The sequence below is a fragment of the Talpa occidentalis genome, unplaced genomic scaffold (genome assembly GCF_014898055.3).
Source record: "Talpa occidentalis isolate TD23 unplaced genomic scaffold, MPIMG_talOcc4v2.1 talOcc4.5, whole genome shotgun sequence".
NCBI classification, from domain to species: domain Eukaryota; kingdom Metazoa; phylum Chordata; class Mammalia; order Eulipotyphla; family Talpidae; genus Talpa; species Talpa occidentalis.
The window spans coordinates 65,975,105-65,993,185 of NW_023604861.1; the positions used below are offsets into that span (position 1 = coordinate 65,975,105).

General features: G+C 39.4%; 1 protein-coding gene and 1 pseudogene across 3 annotated transcripts in view; one reads left to right on the forward strand and one right to left on the reverse strand.

Annotated features, from left to right (window-relative positions):
- Positions 1-1,939: 1,939 nt before the first annotated feature.
- LOC119258548 (60S ribosomal protein L9-like) lies at positions 1,940-5,221 on the reverse strand (annotated as a pseudogene).
- CENPJ (centromere protein J) overlaps positions 4,467-18,081 on the forward strand; it is an 87,079-nt gene continuing 73,464 nt past the window's right edge. Inside the window, exons 1-5 of one of the 3 annotated variants that reach the window (XM_054701337.1) lie at positions 4,644-4,728; positions 5,823-5,985; positions 9,992-10,498; positions 11,296-11,419; positions 15,911-16,201. In XM_054701337.1, coding sequence (XP_054557312.1) covers positions 10,058-10,498; positions 11,296-11,419; positions 15,911-16,201 — 856 coding nt within the window. In that variant the 5' untranslated portion in view covers positions 4,644-4,728; positions 5,823-5,985; positions 9,992-10,057. Of the gene's footprint in view, positions 4,488-4,643; positions 4,729-5,822; positions 5,986-9,991; positions 10,499-11,295; positions 11,420-15,910; positions 16,202-18,081 lie in introns of those variants that run through there. The other 2 variants (XM_054701338.1, XM_037527381.2) reach the window with 2 other exon arrangements.

Genomic DNA, 18,081 nt, shown 5'->3' on the forward strand with positions numbered 1-18,081 from the left:
CCACCAGCTACACACCGCATCCACCCCCAGGATGCACTCACCCTAGGATTGGCGATTCTGTACTGTTGGGGGTAATCGTCAACCCTCAGGGTTTCTGTCTGCGGTTGCTCCAACACTCAACTTTCATAGCCACCAATGCGACACACAGACCCCTGCACTCAGGCCAACCCACTGCACAAGCACATGGATCAGGGATCCAAACTCTACATGCAGCCTATCTTGGGTCCCCTCTTTGGCTAGGGCTCCACCCCAAGTGTAGGGTCAGGAATGGGCCACAGTGCAGGTTTTCTGATCCAGCAAACCAGGTAAAGGAGGAGTCAGAGTCCTCAGTGGTTTTTTTCAGGTCTTTTATTTATGGCAGACAGGGGTGCTGGGGGGCTGGGAGGCTGGCAGTCCTCCCAGCCCTCAGCAAATCCTCACTCTATCTGGGCTCTCTGGCGTCCGTTTGTTCTTGGCTTCTGCTTGCATCCCCGTGATGCCGCCCTTATAAACTCAGTCTCTCAGCCCAGGTGTACGCACTTCAGGTGCCCGCCATCAGGCATGCATTCAGGACCACAGGGTTCCCTCATCTATCCTAATGGCAGGAGGGCAGAAAAGCCTAATAATTTTTACCTTACCCTACAGAGATATTCTATGGGGTATCTCAGGAGATCTTTTGAGGTTCCCACTGAACTTCTTTTAATCAATTAAACCAAGAAAAAGACCACCAACTTTTTCCCTAATTCAGATTTTTTGGGAGACTCTGTCTGAAACACTGGGGAAAAACAGCAGTAAAAACGACAAAATGATGACAGGTCTAAATCTTTTTCACGTTTTATATTATCCTAATCTTATAAAACATTTCAATTCCATGACTGGAAATTTCCCAATTCCCATTTCACTTAATGCTCAAAGTTTTTTTTTTTTTTTTTTTTTTAAAGTTTTTTATTTATTTGTTTGTTTGTTTATACATGCACTGGGTACAGTCAGAAGCGCGGGAGGGTGAGAGAATTCACCAGAGCCAGAGCGGGGAGCAGAGCAGGCAGAAGGACCAAAGTACACTGCTGAGGGGAGCAGCGGGCGGCAGGAGAGGTCTGCGCGCCATGTGGGACCCTCCTCCGGTGGCTGGGGAGCAGCCGGGGATCGAACCGGCGCTGCAGAGGCCGCGGGCAGCTTCGCAACCCAGCGCTCAACCGCTGCGCCACCGGGGAGGCCCAAAGTTTTTTTTTTTTTTAAACACTGCAGCGTTTAATTTACATAACAAAAATTTAACCATTTTCAAACCAAAGATTAACTCTTTAATATAGAAAAACCCTATTTATTTGGCTTAAGTTCTCACTAAAACATACATGTTCCAAGTGATTGTTATCTATTTTTTCTTAATTTAAAATTATGAGGGACTAGGATGGTGAAATAAATGGCTAAAGCAAGTCAAAGATTTAAGATTGAGAGGATCCTGGAGCACTGAAACCATGTTTATCATAAACTCAATATTCCAACTCTTACCAAAACTCTTTGTTCTATTTCTCAGTTGCCTTTTCACAACAAGTTACTGGTATAGACAAGTGAATAACGCATACTTGCCTCACAACATTCAATTTTAGGTCACTACAAAATTATAGAGCTTCCCAAAATTCTATATCCAATGAACAATTTCAAGTCATCTGACACTGTTATTATATTCCTCTTGCCTGTAACACCCTTGATATTCCTTTGGAAATCAGATTCAAGCCTTTTCTCTGTAAAGTCCTTCGGTAAAACTTCCTTGTTACTTTTCTTAGCACACTAGAACTGACTTGAACTGTTTATTTGCTTAAAAGTTTGAAAGGATAATCAGCTTAAGGAAAAAAAAAGTCCCAAATCAATGATGACTTTTATTATTGCATCTTAAAGATGTATCACAAATAGGTCTAAGAAATCATCCATTATCTTGCTGGTCTGTGGCCGGACAACTTAAATCTTATTCATCAACTTGCTGAACTGTTCCTTTTTCAGAAACATAGATACCATCCAAAAATTTCCTGATATCCTTGTTTTTAACTGTCATGGCTTGCTGAATCAAAGCAGCTGAATTTGATACAAGTTTAATGTCGTTTCCTTCAAGAATCAACTCATCTTTCTGGGCTTCAGATACTGAACAAGCAACACCTTGTCTCATCTGAACCCTGCGAATGTATTTTTTGCCCAAGAAACTTTGGTTTTCAACGAGAGACCCATTCTCCTGAATAACAACGTTGATAGGGAAGTGAGCATACACAGACCTCATCTTATAATGGAAGCCCAGTGTAATACCCTTGATCACGTTCTGTACATGACTACAGATAGTGCAAACAGTAGCCAGTTCCTTTTTATTTCCCCACCATTTGTCAACCTGGAGACTCTTTTTCTTCCCAAGCAGACTGAGTTGACATTGATGTGATTGAAGTCCCTCTGCAGGGTGCCTCTGTGGCCCTTCACAATAACAGTGCGACCCTTCTGAGGAGCCAGGAGGCTGGCAGGCCTCCCAGCCCCCAGCAAATCTTCACTTTGGGCTCTCTGGCCTTCTCTCGCGTTCTCTCTGCTCCTCTCATGGCTCTACTTCTCTCTCAGCTTCTCTACTCCTTCTGCTTCTCTCTCTTTCTTGGCATCCCTGTGACTCCACCCTTAAAAGCCAGTCTCTCAGCCCAGGTGAATCCCAGCCGTCCGCGAGGGTCCCACATGGCGCGACAGACCTCTCCTGCCACGCCTGCTGCTCCCCTCAGCAGTGTATTTCGTCAGTCTGCCTGTTCTGTTCCCCACTCTGGCTCTGGTGAATTCTCTCACCCTCCCTTGCTTCTGACTGTACCCAGTGTCTGTATAAATAAATAAATAAATCTTTTAAAAAAATGGTTTAATGATGGAGCTCACAGCAGTTTGGCCACTAACTCAGAGAGCTGATCCTGCCCATCGAGGTGGACTGTGCCAAGAAAGGGGAGCAAGAGTGCCACATTGTTGTGCTTATAGATGAGGATTCCAGGATTGGGATGAAGACCATGTCCCACCTAACCACCAGAACAAAGCCTGGAAGTGCTTCTGTGAAGGCTCTAGCACCACCCATACCCTACAAGGCCCCAGTAATTGTGCCAACCATTAGGTAAATAAATGCCAAAAACAGTAAAAGAGAAAGACTTACACGTAACAAAAACTCCAACTACAGGAGAGCAAACCCAAAGGCAACAACAGGGAGAAAGAAAATACAAATCATCAAGCAAGCTTTCCAGGGAACAATACACCACCAAGAGAAAACAAAACCCCAGAACCAAGCCGCAGAGATATGGAAGAGCTTCTTTACCTATCAGATATAGTATTCAAGATGACCATGATTAAGAAAACTGAAGAATGGAAACAATACAAAGTAAACTCAAAAAAGAAATAAATACTATAAGAAACACAATCAACAAACAATACTGAAATTGAAGCAAAAGAAAAAAAATAACAGAATTGTAGGAGGAAGCAAAATATTCAGGAGTAAGCCATGGGAATAGAATAAATCAAATGCAAGAACAAATCAGTGATGTTAAAGATGAAAGAGGTTAAGAAGATAGAAAAGACTTCAAAGAAATAGAAAAAATATTGATGAAATTCATATGGAGCCACCAGAAACCCCGAATAGCCAAAGATCTCCTGAAAAAAAAAAAAGAAGGTAATGGAAGTATCACACTCCCAGACTTCAAAACTATACTACAAAGCCACAATAATCAAAACTGCATGGTATTGAACAAGAACAGACACACAAACCAATGGAACCAAATAGAAAATCCAGAAATAAACCCACAAATTTACGGTCAACTAATCTTTGACAAAGGAGCAAAGAATATGCAATGGAGCAAAGAAAGTTTTGTCAATAAATGGTGCTGGGAAAACTGGGTTGCTACATGCAAAAAAATGAAACTTGACTACCACCTCACACCATGCACAAAAACCAACTCAAATGGACTAAAGAACTAGCATAAGACCTGAAAACATAAAATATATAGAAGGAAATATAGGTAAAACACTACATGACATACACCTCAGTAACATCTTTAAAGAGTCATCACCCAAAGCAGTGATAGTGAAGGAAAAAATAAACAGATGGGACTACATCAAATTAAAGAGCTTCTGTACAGCAAAAGAGATAGTTACCAAAACAAAAAACGTCAGTCACATCCAAAGTGGAAAACAGGGGCAAAAAAAAGTAACTCCAAAGTAGACCCCACACCCTGTTCTCCCCAAAATCACTTCTAAAATGTGGCAGCCTTTAGGTTGTGAGCTTAAAAGTTCGGGTGCCCCATTTTGGAGGTGTTTCCTCCACGCAGACAGACTGCCTGGTTGTGCGCTGTCCGCGCTCCTCCAAGGGGCAGGGGCCTGCAGGGGGCGGGGCTGGGCGGGAGTTCAGTTTCACTCGGAAGTTCACGCTTAGAAACCGTTTTCCCTCCCGCCCAGCCGCCCGCCTCCCCCAGGTCCTTGCCCGCCGCCCCTGGCGTCAGGCGCCGGCCCTAAACCCGTAGGTAACGCCTGTCTCTCTGATGTTGCTGGGAGTTGTAGTTTGCCTGGACCCCCCGCGGTGGCCGCTCGCAAGGATACAGGGCTGCAAGAAACTACACTTCCCAGGCGCCTTCGGGCCGGGGGCGGAGTCGGGCTGGGGGGCGGGCTCGGGCCCGAGGCTTGTTTGTGGCGGCTCTTTCATAAGTGCTGGGGTGACTGGGTCTCTGGATGGAGTGGACTGAGAGGTTCGGCGCCCACGGAGCGGTAATTAGCGGGCGAAGGGAGCAGAACTGTTGGTGTGCCGTCCGCCTTGCACCTAACCAGGGCTGCGGTGCGCGGGAGGGACCCGCTCGGTACCTCAAAGGGACGCGGCACTTGGAGTGTTCCGGCCGCGGTCGAAGCACTGCCTGGCCCAGGTTAACTGTCTTGGGGGAGCCCGCCTGCCGTTCAGGGGTCTTCCTGCCCTGTGGTTTTGACGGTACCAGGAGCTGCTAGTAGCGCAAGTGTTACAGGGCAGCCCCGATACAAAACGGGGTGCCTGACTGTGGGTCCTCACCCGCGCGTTTAAAAGGACTTATCAATACCCTACTGCAGGCACACGCGAAAGGTTAATAAAAGGTTTATTTACAAGGGAAGGAGAAATGAGGAAATGTACAGCTCAGGGAGAAAAGTGGAGGATGCAGTGTATTGGAGAAGAACGTACAGTGCTGTTGCTTCCTGGCCTCCGTGAGCGCCGGTCTCCCTCACCCTTGTCCATTGCTTGTTTTTTGAGGCTTTTTGTGCCTTTCAGGAAGTTATTTTGGGGGGCCTATAAATCTCGTAGGCCAACTGGGTATTTTCCATGGGTTGAGGATGATTTTGAATGAACTCTTTGCATCTACTTTTCTTCTTCACGATTCAAACAATTAACCTTTAAAAAAACATTTTTTTTTTTTTCCAAACTGCTGTGAAGAATGTTTTCCTAGCACATGTGTGCTCTTGGGAGCTTTCAGGCTGCCAGTTTGTTTCAAGCAGGTTTTGCTATCTGGAAAATCTCAGTGCACATAATACTTTCAAGGCATTTTGCTCTAGGTGCTCATTTTACCAGGGCCTTACTATTAGTAATAACTAGCAGATTAAGGTAAAAGAGTGTTTTTACACTTTATCCTGACAGTGAATATACTTTTAGGTTCATAGTCATTAAATTGAAATGAAGGAATGTGGATTTTTTTTTTTAAGTTGGGGAAGTATGGTGGGTGTGTGAATGCTGCATCATAATGGTGGTACTTGTACCTTTTAATGTATTAGGGAACTTTGGTAGTTTCCGATGTTATGAAATGACCTTCCCTTGTCTTCTTTCTAAATTTGCATCTCACAAGATCATATAGATTTCACCTGATTGATTTTTATGGAAGCTTTTCAGATAAGCCTGAACGATAATGAGAGTTTGCTTAGAAGAGACAACAGGAATAACAGAAAAAGTCCTCTAATCTTAGGCATACAGCTCATATGTTTAAACCAGTGTAATTACTACAGACAAAGGTAAAGAACATTCCCTATCACACCCCTTTCCAGACAATATTATCACCCCAACTCCTTGTTACCATGATTCTGACTAACTACAGATTTATTTTGCCTATTCATGAACTTCATGTTAAATATATTATGCATTTGTCAGGCTTTACCTTATCATTCCTTATCTATATTATTGCCTGTAGCAATGTTTTAAAAAAATACCTAAATAGGTGTGATACTTAAAGTGTGATATCAAGGAGAAAACAAATCATCCTGCCATTTTTTGTCTTTGGTTATTAAATAATTTATAATCATTCCTTTTGTGACTAGAAAATCTTTAGTTGGAGTTCACAGGACAGTAACTTTGTAAAACTCCCACAACTCACCCAGGAAGCATTGAAAAGAATGATACCAAGTTCACTGTCTTCTGTTTCTTTCAGCAGTGCTGTAAACTGTGATTCAGAGCATTTGCCCATCCATTCAGCAAAGAAACAAATATTTTCAGTGTGTGTCATTCAGAGGAATGAAGCAACAATAGAAACAGTCTCTTGTTTTAAAAATCCATTAAATGCACATTTTGACCTAATAAAATGACACCATCAGTTTTTCGGTTCTTCAGTCACATTAGTCATATTTCAAACCGTGTATGTCTAGTGGCTACTGTATTGGATAGGACAGGTATATGTAATTGTAATTTTTGTTTTTTTCTCTGTTCTCTATGTGCTGTTCTGTGCTTTGCTTTTGTCAGTTTATCTTGATTACTTTCATATCAACATTTAATGAGCTTGTTCTTTTCAACAATTGCATGCTATGAATAACATAATTAGTTGGTACCCTTCTAATAGACATTAAAGTTTAATTTCAGTTCGTTACAAATGTTGTGAACCTGTGTCAGTATAGCACAGAATGCTTAGATGTGGAATTGCTGAGTCAAGGTTTTTGTACATTTATAGTGTAGATAAATATTGTCAAATTGTCTTACAAAAGATTGTTCCAGTTTACATTTCCAGTTGTTCCAGTTTACATTTACTTTATGAAAGAGTTATTTTTCACATTGAATGATATTTTTAGTCTTTGCCAATCCAGTATGTGAAAAATGATATGCTGTTTCTTTTTTTGTTTATTCAATTGAGGTGAGGATGAGCACATTTTAGTGTTTGGGTATTTGTATTTCTTTTTCTATTAACATCTTTGTATGTTTGTTTTTTAGATTCTAAATATGACTCTAAATACGTGTGTTTGTCTCCAAATTGCCATTTTTCATTTTCCTTTAGTTATATATTTTGCCATATTATGTTGATAGAGTTTAAAATTGTGTCTAAAAAATAGTGACTAATGTTGTTTTGCTTTAGTACTAGATTCTCTCATCTTTCCTCTCCTTGGAGACATGGCTATTCCAATTCTCCTCTCTCTTCTTGCCAGCCTACAAACTTTTACTTTCTGTGTTTAAAAAAGAAAACGAAGAACGCTCTTCACCTTGCTTCTCTGTGTAGCTACCAGTCTATTTCTTTCCCTTTATAATAAAACTGGAAAGCTTTACTCACTGTCTCCAATTTTTTATTCTGTCATATATACCCTTTTATGCTTCCCCACCTTCTAACACAAACTGCTCTAATTAGTCATCACAATTTTTATTTTAAAGATTTATTTATTTTATTTATATAAGCACTGGGTACAGTCAGAAGCGCAGGAAGGTGAGAGAATTCACCAGAGCCAGAGCGGGGAGCAGAACAGACAGACTGACAAAATACACTGCTGAGGGGAGCAGTGGGCACGGCAGGAGAGGTCTGCGTGCCTTGTGGGACCCTCCCCGGCAGCCGGGAATGAACCAGCGCTGCAGGGGCTGCAGGCAGTTTTGCAGCCCAGCACTCAACCGCTGTGCCACCGGGGAGGCCCTTGTCATCACAATTTTGCTAAATTTCAGGGTCACTGCTTAGGAAGGAAGGACCTCATCCTTCATCTGTTAACACCATTTAGCACAGCCCTTTCTTTCTTGAAACTCTTCATCAATCTTCAAGGACACTATACATCTCTGTGTCTTCCCTTAATCCCTTAGTGATCTCATCCAGTGTTAAGATGGTAAATCTGTATGATGAGGATACCTGCAATCGTGCTTCACAGTCTTGGCCAAGAATTCCATTCTTGTGAGTCCAGTTGCCTCTACAGCGTCTCTACTGGGATGTCTGATAGGCATTTAAATGTATTAAATTCATTTCCTGATCTCTCACAATACAGACCTATTTTATTCCCAGCCTTCCTCATGGGCTGAACAACTCTGTTCTTCCAGTTGTTTAGCCAGATAGTATTAAGGAATTAAGGGGGAAGATCTCAGAGACCTCTAGAAGTTTGGTAGGCATTAAAGGAAAAGAAGTTGATTATAGTGTTATAGAGGGTTAGAAAGCTTTTTATGGTGGAGGAAGGGTGAATAGAAGCAAAAGGAGAACAATTAGGAAAGCACATATTCAAGGCCGGGTGGTACAAAGGTATGCATTCCATAGAAAGAATTGTTCTCAGGAAGGTGAGGGAATCCTCAGAGTAAAAGTTACAGTTAATAGGGGTATTTGCTGGTGATGAACAATAGTGTTTTGGCACTGGAAGATGAAGACATAGTAAGGCACTTGCATGGAGAATAGACATTAAGACATAATGAGTGATTTGGGAGATCAGGCTTTCTCATGGCGACTGATGTATATTGGTTTAAACACATAAAGAGTTTAACTTCTGAGAATTCAAGGTAGATAGTAGTGATAGACTGTGAAGACTGGTGAGTTCCTAGAGCAGCGGGCATTTGTAGGGAAGGTTACGAAGGTTATGAAGTCTGGGCGACTGGTTTTACTCTGTACGTTATAACTGTACCACTGACTCATATTTCCCTACCAGGTCCTTAATTTTATTCTCTAAATGAGGCCTCTCTGTCCACTTTACCTAAATTTGCAATCTCCTTCCCTCGTGTGACTTTTAATTTTCTTCTTAGGAGCACTTATTAGTTTTCTTAATGTATAATTTACTCGTGTGTGTGTGTGTGTGTGTGTGTGTATGTGTGTGTGTGTGTGTGTGTATTTTTCTCCACTAGACTCTTAACTGACTAACTGCTATGTAACCAAGGCCTAAAATAGTTTCTGGCAGAGTAATAACAATAGATGGTAGTTGATAAAATAGACATAAAATGGAGGAAGAGCTTATTATTATCTTCTCTGTTTATGTCCCATGAAAGTTTATCTATTGCACAGTGACAGAGAAATACTAGGAATTTGGTTATTTTGGAGTATGATTCATAAGTGTAGTATCCGATGGTATGAATAATGTAAGTTTTATTGTTGAACATTGACAGTGAGTGTTCAGTAGATAATACTTTATAATACTGAATTTATTTTCAGTAACGTAACCTTAGTTCTGATTTAATTTCAACAAGCATTTATCAAGTTCCTTCTATCTGTCAGGCATGGATGGTGTTAGTCAATGGTAAACCTACACATATATTTAAGGAGCTCAGAGTTTGGTGATTATGACCATGAGAGAAAAATACCACTAAAAATGTGAATGCTAAAATAGTGATGTCAGAGATCTCTAGGATTACAGATGATGAAATGCCTGGTGAGGGGTTAGATGGGAGATGGGAAACAGTGCCAGATAAAGCCATGGAGTGCTTTGTTCTGGAACATGGTTGAACTTGAGTTCCCCAGTTGGGCAAAAAACCAATATTGTGTTAGGGCCAGAAGCATGAAAGTACTGAATGTGGGTAATGTCGATATTGACCTTTTCCCCTTTGGTAATTGAATAACTTAGAAGGTGCTTTAGCTCCTGTAGTTTTAGGTTGATTGTGCTAGCACTTATCACTAATTAATGATTAGGTCAGAAGAGAACTTAAGTTTTTTAATTCACTAAATTTGGATATTTTTAATATTAATGCATATAACTTAATTCCTTATTATTTTGCTAGAGTCTTTTGTATGTGGAATCAGTAGATTTTTGTGTTGGGTTGAGATTTGGGTAGAATAACTAACTAATATTTTTTATTGGCTCTTTTCTGTAGGTGTTGGAAATTAATAGCTCTTCTAGCTTTTTTATTATTTAAATATAATAGTGTCATTGGACTAAAATGTTTCTGATGCCAACCTCTTCAGAGTTAAACTGTGGGCAGAACTTAACCCAGTGGATGACCAATCCTTCTCGAGCTGGGGTCATTTTAAATCGTGGATTTCCTATTTTGGAAGCAGATGAAGAGAAGCAAGCAGCTGTGAACATTTCTACAAGCTTTTCTAATAGAGCCACACATTTTTCAAATAACTTCAGCTTTGTAAATAAAGAAGATTCAATTCATGAAGAACACAAGTTGGAGTCTAATAGCCCTTACAAACTACAGTCACATAAATCTGAAACACATACAGTCTTTCCTTTGACTAGAAAGGGGTCACAAGTAGTGACATGTCAGGATGCTCCCAGACACTGGGAAGATAACAAAAATGACTTTAACTCAAATCTTGAGAGTGAATTCAAAGAAGTGACATATAAGGACCCACTTTTTATAAAGCTTGAACAGGTAAGACAGGATTTAGCATAATATGTATTTGTGTTTATGATTCTAGGCCCTCTTGTTTCTTTTCCTATCCTCAATTTACTAAATTTTGCCTTTTGTCTAATGTGAAAAATAAAAACTTGGGTAATAAGTAGAACATAAAATGATACTGAAGATAATATCTTTTAAAATTCCTTCCTCATTTGGCAAAACCCAAATCAGAAATGGTTGATTAAATTTTAGGAGTGGAAAATTGATCATAAATGTGCTGATACTGATATCTATCCTGTTTTAAGAATTAGTGATCCTATGACTCTGTTGCTTAGGTGAGATAGATAGAATTTCCTTCATAAAAATTGAGATTTCAAAGTTTTGATGACAGATTTAGTTACTTTAGACATCCCTCTTTGAAACTCTATTAGAAAAGCTCTAAGAAGAAAGATAGGAGCGATTAAGATAAATGTAAGGGGCCTCCCAGGTGGCGCAATGGTTGAGCGCTGGGTTGCGGGGCTGCCCGCAGCCTCTGCAGCGCCGGTTCGATCCCCAGCTGTTCCCCGGCCTCCAGAGGAGGGTCCCACATGGCACGCAGACCTCTCCTGCCGCCCGCTGCTCCCCTCAGCAGTGTACTTCGGTCCTTCTGCCTGCTCTGCTCCCCGCTCTGGCTCTGGTGAATTCTCTCACCCTCCCGCGCTTCTGACTGGACCCAATGCTTGTATAAATAAATAAATAAATCTTTAAAAAAAAAAAAAAAGATAAATGTAAGGAGCAATTACCATAAAGACATGTTAAGTTGGTTTAATAGAGTTCATTTTGTTTAAAAGCTGAAAGAAGTACAGCAGAAGAAGCAGGAACAATTGAAGAGGCAACAGTTAGAGCAACTGCAAAGACTCATGGAAGAACAGGAGAAGCTGCTTACAATGGTATCAGGGCAACACTCATTACCAGGTACTTTTTGCTTAAGTAGGCCTTCAGTTAGTACACAGAGAGAGTTACATATGTTTCTTACCTTTAGTCATGTGACAGGTTATCTATCATTATTATATTGCATGTTCTGTCTAGACAGATAATTGTGAAATGGTGGAAGAGGACTATAATTGGGACAAGTGGGAGATGTACTGTTCTGGAGGAGGTGTACCCTGATTAATTTAAAAAAGATTTAGCAGAACGTAAAAGGCCAAATTTGACCAAGGAATTCTCGTTTACAACCCCGGCCTGAAGAATGAGAAAGTGCTCAGGTTCATAAAGGTAAAAATGTGTAGCAGTTACTCTGCTAAACTAAAGAACCATATCAAAAAATACCGTCTATGGTGGTAGGTGACAAAATTCTTTTATTGAATGCTCAGCTGATTAATAGAAACCATGATTTGGGCATAAATGGTTGAAATGAGGTCTGGAGTAGTGGTTTTGAAAGTTTGTTTGACCATAGTGACCATAGTGCATCGCAGCAAAAACATTTAAAATCATGCATGACTTATAATTTCAGTGACATCAGTCCTTGTGGATATTTTCTGTTCTCTTTGTTCTATGTTATTATAAAAATATATTGGTCATAATCTGTTGGATCTGCTGGTAAAATTACTACTGGATTGTATCCTACAGTTTGAAAATCACCTTGGGCCATGTGCTTGCTCTCTTGGTGCTACCTCTTAAGAAACATACTTCACTAATTGAAAAAAGTCCTTGTTCTGTTCAGAGATTGTACCAGTCATCAAGAATACAAAGAAGAAAAGCATTAGCAAATGAGTATGCAAATTATGACTAGGTGGGATTTGGGGAATGGGTAGTGAGAAATGTACAAATGAAGAATGGTTTAGGGAATTGGAGTATTTATCTTGGTAAATATAGAGAACACATTGTATCTTGAAATCGTAGGCTACTTCCAGGTTCCCTTATGAATATATAAAAAGAATGTTAGATAACAGTCTCTCTTAGGTAATGGTCTGTGATACATAACAGTCTGTGATCCATATTAAGGTAGAAATAGCACTATAGTAGAGTAACAGCAAAACAGATTTCAAAGTCATTACTATAAAAACTAAGCCCGCTCAATTATGAAATAGTTGCTTTAGGGCAGTGGTATTCATACTTTTTGGTCTCAGGATGCTAATGATTTAGTAAATAATAATATAAATATTGTTATAATCAACACTCTTAAATTATCAAGGACCCCTATAGTATTCATTATGTATACTATAGCTATTAATATTTACTGTGTTATAAATTAAAATGGAGTAAGTTTAAAACTAATTCATTTAAATAATAACCAAGTATATTTCAACATTTTTAAATGAAAAAACAAAAAAAAATTAGTGAGAAGAATGGTATTGTTTCTTTTAAAGATCTCTTTAATTTTTGTCTTTAAAGAATCCAGTTGATTCTTATATTGATTTTTGCATTAATTTCTTGAGTTATGTTTTGGTTGTAGTATGTGAAAAATATCCACTCTCACATAGTTATAATAACTAGAAAAAACAGAAGAGTATTTTAATAGTCTTCAAATAACTGTAGTTATTTCTTTAATACTGCACACAAACTCAACAAGTAGTCACATCTCAGCAGTTATTCATAGTATGGAATCTGAAACATTAATGAACTTTTTTTATACTATTACATTAAGATATATTGAAATATCTTGGCATTTTGAGTGGGTCTTCCTTCATCTATGATTTTATAAAGTTGTACATTGGTTATTTGGTGAGTTATGTTATTCTTTAAAATATTCAAATATTGTATCCTATCAAAACATTCTATCTGTAATACCACTACAGATCTCATAAAACTGTAAATAAAGCTCATGGTGGTGGAAATGTTTTCCAAAATTCTGATTTTTATAATTGGAAACAGTATTACCTGTTGTTTTTCTTAGCGTTACTAGCTTACTTGTTTCATTTTTGAGTAAGTATCTGCCAGATACCAAGGTTTGTTTATTTTTTTTTTTAAAGATGTTGTTTATGCAGGCAGGGACTGGGTACAGGCCAGAGGTGTGGGGGGTGAGAGGATTCACCAGAGACAGAGTGGGGAACAGAACAGGTGGATTGACTGAAATACACTGCTGAGGGGAGCAGTGGGCAAGACAGGAGAGGTCTGCTATACCTTGTGGTAGCTCCCTGGTCAGGCATCGTAACTTGTGCTGCAGTGGCTGCTGATAGCTTCATAGGTTGCATCTTTTTTTTTTTTTTTTTTTTTTGGCATTTTTTATTTTATTTTTTTATATAAATTTTTTTTTATTTTTATATTCCCCATACAATTGTGACCCCCTTATTTTGACCCCAATCCCTCCCCTCCCCACCCCTCACCCCCCATTGAGTGTCTCTGATTCATAATTGTTTGTTGATTTTGATTTTTACTTTCTTATGGTTATTCTTTTTCCTGGTCCCTTATTTAAGTTTTCTAGATTCCCGCTATGAGTGAGACCATCCGGTATTTTTCTTTTTCTTTTTGTTTTATTTTGCTGAGCATGATCCATTCCAGCGCCTTAACCCCTTTCACCACCAGGGAGGCCCCAGGTACTAAGGTTTAAATCATCATAGTGTGTCATTCATTCTTTCAACTGAAAATGTTGTTCTTTAAGAAAATGACTAGTTGAGCTTACAACTTAAACAGTTATATGCCTGTGTCTTGGTTTGTAGCAGGAGTGATTTATGCATACAGTCAGTTCTGATTTCATTGATAGGTCTTGGAAAAGCAATATTAAACATAGCAATCTATAACAAAAGCAGGTCCTCCAGAAATGCCAGTAATGACATGTTTAGTCTTGACCAGGACTCTTTCTCATTGATGTTATAATGAAATTATATTATTGGAGAACTTGGTGTGCTTCACATTTTGACCCATAGAATATTCAAAAAAATCAAGGATTTAATAAAATTAATAATTTTTGCTACTTTAGCACATTCTTAAGTAAAACTTTTTATTTTTTTTTTTAAATAGCAAGTGCATAGTAGTGATGGTGAATGCAGTGACTGCTTGCACCATTGGGTGCTGCTGTCCTGTTCTGCTTTGGATGGTGGCATCAGGAGATTCCATTTTACTTTTGCACCATCAGTGCAATGTCAGCACAATGAAAGTGGAATGTCTTAATATTATATGAAAATAGTTTTTTTTTTTTTTTTTTTAATAGAGGCATGCTTTTATTTATTTGTTTGTTTGTTTGTTTTTGTTTATACACGCACTGGGTACAGTCAGAAGCACGGGAGGGTGAGAGAATTCACCAGAGCCAGAGCGGGGAGCAGAGCAGGCAAAGGACCGAAGCACACCGCTGAGGGGAGCAGCGGGCGGCAGGAGAGGTCTGCGCGCCATGTGGGACCCTCCTCCGGTGGCCGGGGAGCAGCCGGGGATCGAACCGGCGCCGCAGAGGCCGCGGGCAGCTTCGCAACCCAGCGCTCAACCGCTGCGCCACCGGGGAGGCCCCTGAAAATAGTTTTGACCTGGTGAAAGCTCTTGAAAGAATCTTGGAAACTTCCAGGTGGCTTACGGATCAACATTGAGACCTGCTATTTTGGATATTGCAGTTTGATCAAAGACATCGTCAGGCTAAAGTGGATGACCATGAGTGAAAAATATTTGGATGGGGAGAGTATTGCTATGAAGAAAAGGAAGGCAAACCTGTTATTCAATAAGGACCTACCTGATTTCCAGTTTTATTTTTGGGTTGAGTGTAAGGTAGATGGGTGTAAGAGAGAGGTATCATGGCTCTTTAAATGACTCTGAAAGTGTTTAAATTAAATATTTACCATTGTGACTTCTTAGTGGACAAAAGCTGGGAGAACAAAGGATGGTAGTAGAATTTCAAGAAGCTGCTGCAGCAGGCAGAATGAGTAGTATTGTCATCAGTCCTCCAAGAATTGCAATTTGGAGATATATAGGAGGGGAATTTACTCTCTGTTTATTGGGTTATTTCAAAAGCAGAGACTTAAGAAACAAAATAGGCAAAAAGTAATACAGGGTATTTAGAAAGTACAGCAAAATAGAATATAGAAAAGTTATCCATAATTCTACCACATGAGGATAACGAGATGTTAATGATAATATAAAGAGAAAGTCCCTTCACATGCCATGACACAGAGCAGTTATTGATCATTAAGGAACAGTTTAGATCATTTGTACCTGTCTGCAATGGTATTGTCTAACTATTTGTCATGGGTTTGGAAATTGACAACTGCAGCAGTGTTCAGATGGAGCATAGTGGTGCCTTCTAGAGTAAGATGGTGTATATACTGTCTGCACATGACTAAATATACTCAATTAAAACTGTGAAGGTTTCACTTTGGAGTATTAACATTTCTTGATTTTTGTTCCTTCTTACTAACTTCCTAATAAGGAGGAAAAGAATACTTTTATCACTTAGGAGAAGACTCTTTGGTTGGGGTTATTATGAGGCAAGAGAGAAAATGTTATAGGGCAATCAACAACTTTGTTGATTTTCTTCATTGCAAGGTGTAACTCCACTGACTGATGCTCAGAGCCAGACAAATAGATCACCAGGAAATTCAGCCACAGAAGAGAAAACCATGACCTACTTACCATCATATATATACCAGAATCAAATCCAAGAAAAAATGCACACTTCCAACATTTTATCTGATGAACAAAACAACTTCTGTAGAACTACTCATCCAGATTTTGTCTTAACTTCAAAAAGTGATGCTTTTCCCAGTTTGTTTTATGCACAATATCAAGAAGCACTTGTGGAAAAAAATGATTTGAAGGAAGAAAACCATCCTACAGGTGAGTTACCTTCTCTCTTTTGCACTTACCTAACCGTGTTACCAAGTTGTCTTAAGACAAGAGAAGTCCTTTTTACTTTTTTAAAAAAAATTTACAGCCACTGATTCTGGATTGGACATAGAACTGGACAAAGAATTTGTGACTTTCTGAACAATCCCATTGTTCATCTTGACTTCAGATCTTTCAGGGTTCATGGTGCCTTCAAAAAGGGAGGCAACAAATTATGTACATACCATTTTTAGTTAAAAGCTTAGAATGTTTGAGATGACTTACAGTGTTTATGGTGGTGGTGGTGGGCATAATGGAAAATGTGAAATGTGAGAAATATGTTTGTAATGAGAATTATTACTGACAAAGGAAGTACCCCCTAACCTAGACTCTTGGTTTACTTCAATATACTTTTGTTTGTATTCTCAGTGACCAGCATTGTCCTGCCTCAGTGTCTGGTGGTCTAAACACATGGTGTGTTTCTAGCTTATTTTCTTGTCTTTTTAAAAAGAATCCTATTTCTGTCTCTCCCATTCCATTTTTTTTAATATTTTATTTTATATCATTCTTACATCATATTTCATTTTTGCACAATGTATACATTTTCATTTTGGTTACATTCCCCATACAATTGCAACCTCCCTTATTTTGACCCTTATCCTCCCCCCCCCCACCCCATGCCGTAGTGTGTCTCTAGTTTATAGTTGATTTAGATTTTTGCTTTGTATTAGTCTTTTTCCTGGTCCCTTATTTAGGTTTTCTAAATTTTTTTTTTAAAGATTTATTTATTTATTTGTACAAGCACTGGATACAATCAGAAGTGCGGGAGGGTAAGAGAATTCACCAGAGCCAGAGCAGGGAACAGAACAGGCAGATCTACTGAAATACACTGCTGAGGGGAGCAGTGGGTGGCAGGAGAGGTCTGCACCCCATGTGGGACCCTCGCCCGGTGGCTGTGGAATCAAACCGGCCCTGCGGCCAGGGATTGAACTGGCGCTGCAGAGGCTGCGAGCAGCTTTGCAACCCAGTGCTCAACTGCTGCACCACCAGGGAGGCCCTAGGTTTTCTAAATTCCTGCTATGAGTGAGACCATCTGGTATTTTTCTTTTTCTTCTTTTTTTTTTTTAACCCATTTTATTTTTTTATATGTATTTTAATTTTATTTTTATATTTCCCATACAATTGCAACCCCCTTATTTTGACCACAGTCCCTCCTTTCCCCTCGCCCCCCACCACCCCATAGTGTGTCTCTTCATAATTGTTTGTGATTTTGATTTTTTCTTATATTCTTTTTCCTGGTCCCTGATTTAGGTTTTCTAGATTCCTGCTATGAGTAAGACCATCCGGTATTTTTCTTTTGCTTTCTGGCTTATTTCGCTGAGCATGACCCCTTCCAGCTGTTCCATCCATGTTGCTGCAAATTGCATGTTTATCTTTTTTGATTGCTGAGTAATATTCCATTGTGTATATGTACCACATCTTCTTGATCCAGTCGTCTATTTTTGGGCATTTGGATTGTTTCCAAAGCTTAGCTATTGTAAATAGTGCTGCTATAAACACAGGGATGCAGGTGCTCTTTGGAATAATGTGTCTGTGTCATTTGGGTAAATACCTAGGAGAGGAATTGCTGGATCATATGGAAGCTCTATCTTTAATAGGTCAAGAAATCTCCACATGACCCTTCATAGTGGTTGGACCAGTTTTCACTCCCACCAGCAGTGCAGGAGAGTTCCTTTTTCTCCACATCCTCGCCAACATTTGTTGTTGCTAGTTTTTTTAATATGTGCCTTTCTCACTGGTGTGAGATGGTATCTCATGGTAGTTTTGATTTGCATTTCCCTGATTACAAGTGATATTGAACATTTTTTATATGCCTGTTGGTCATTTGTATT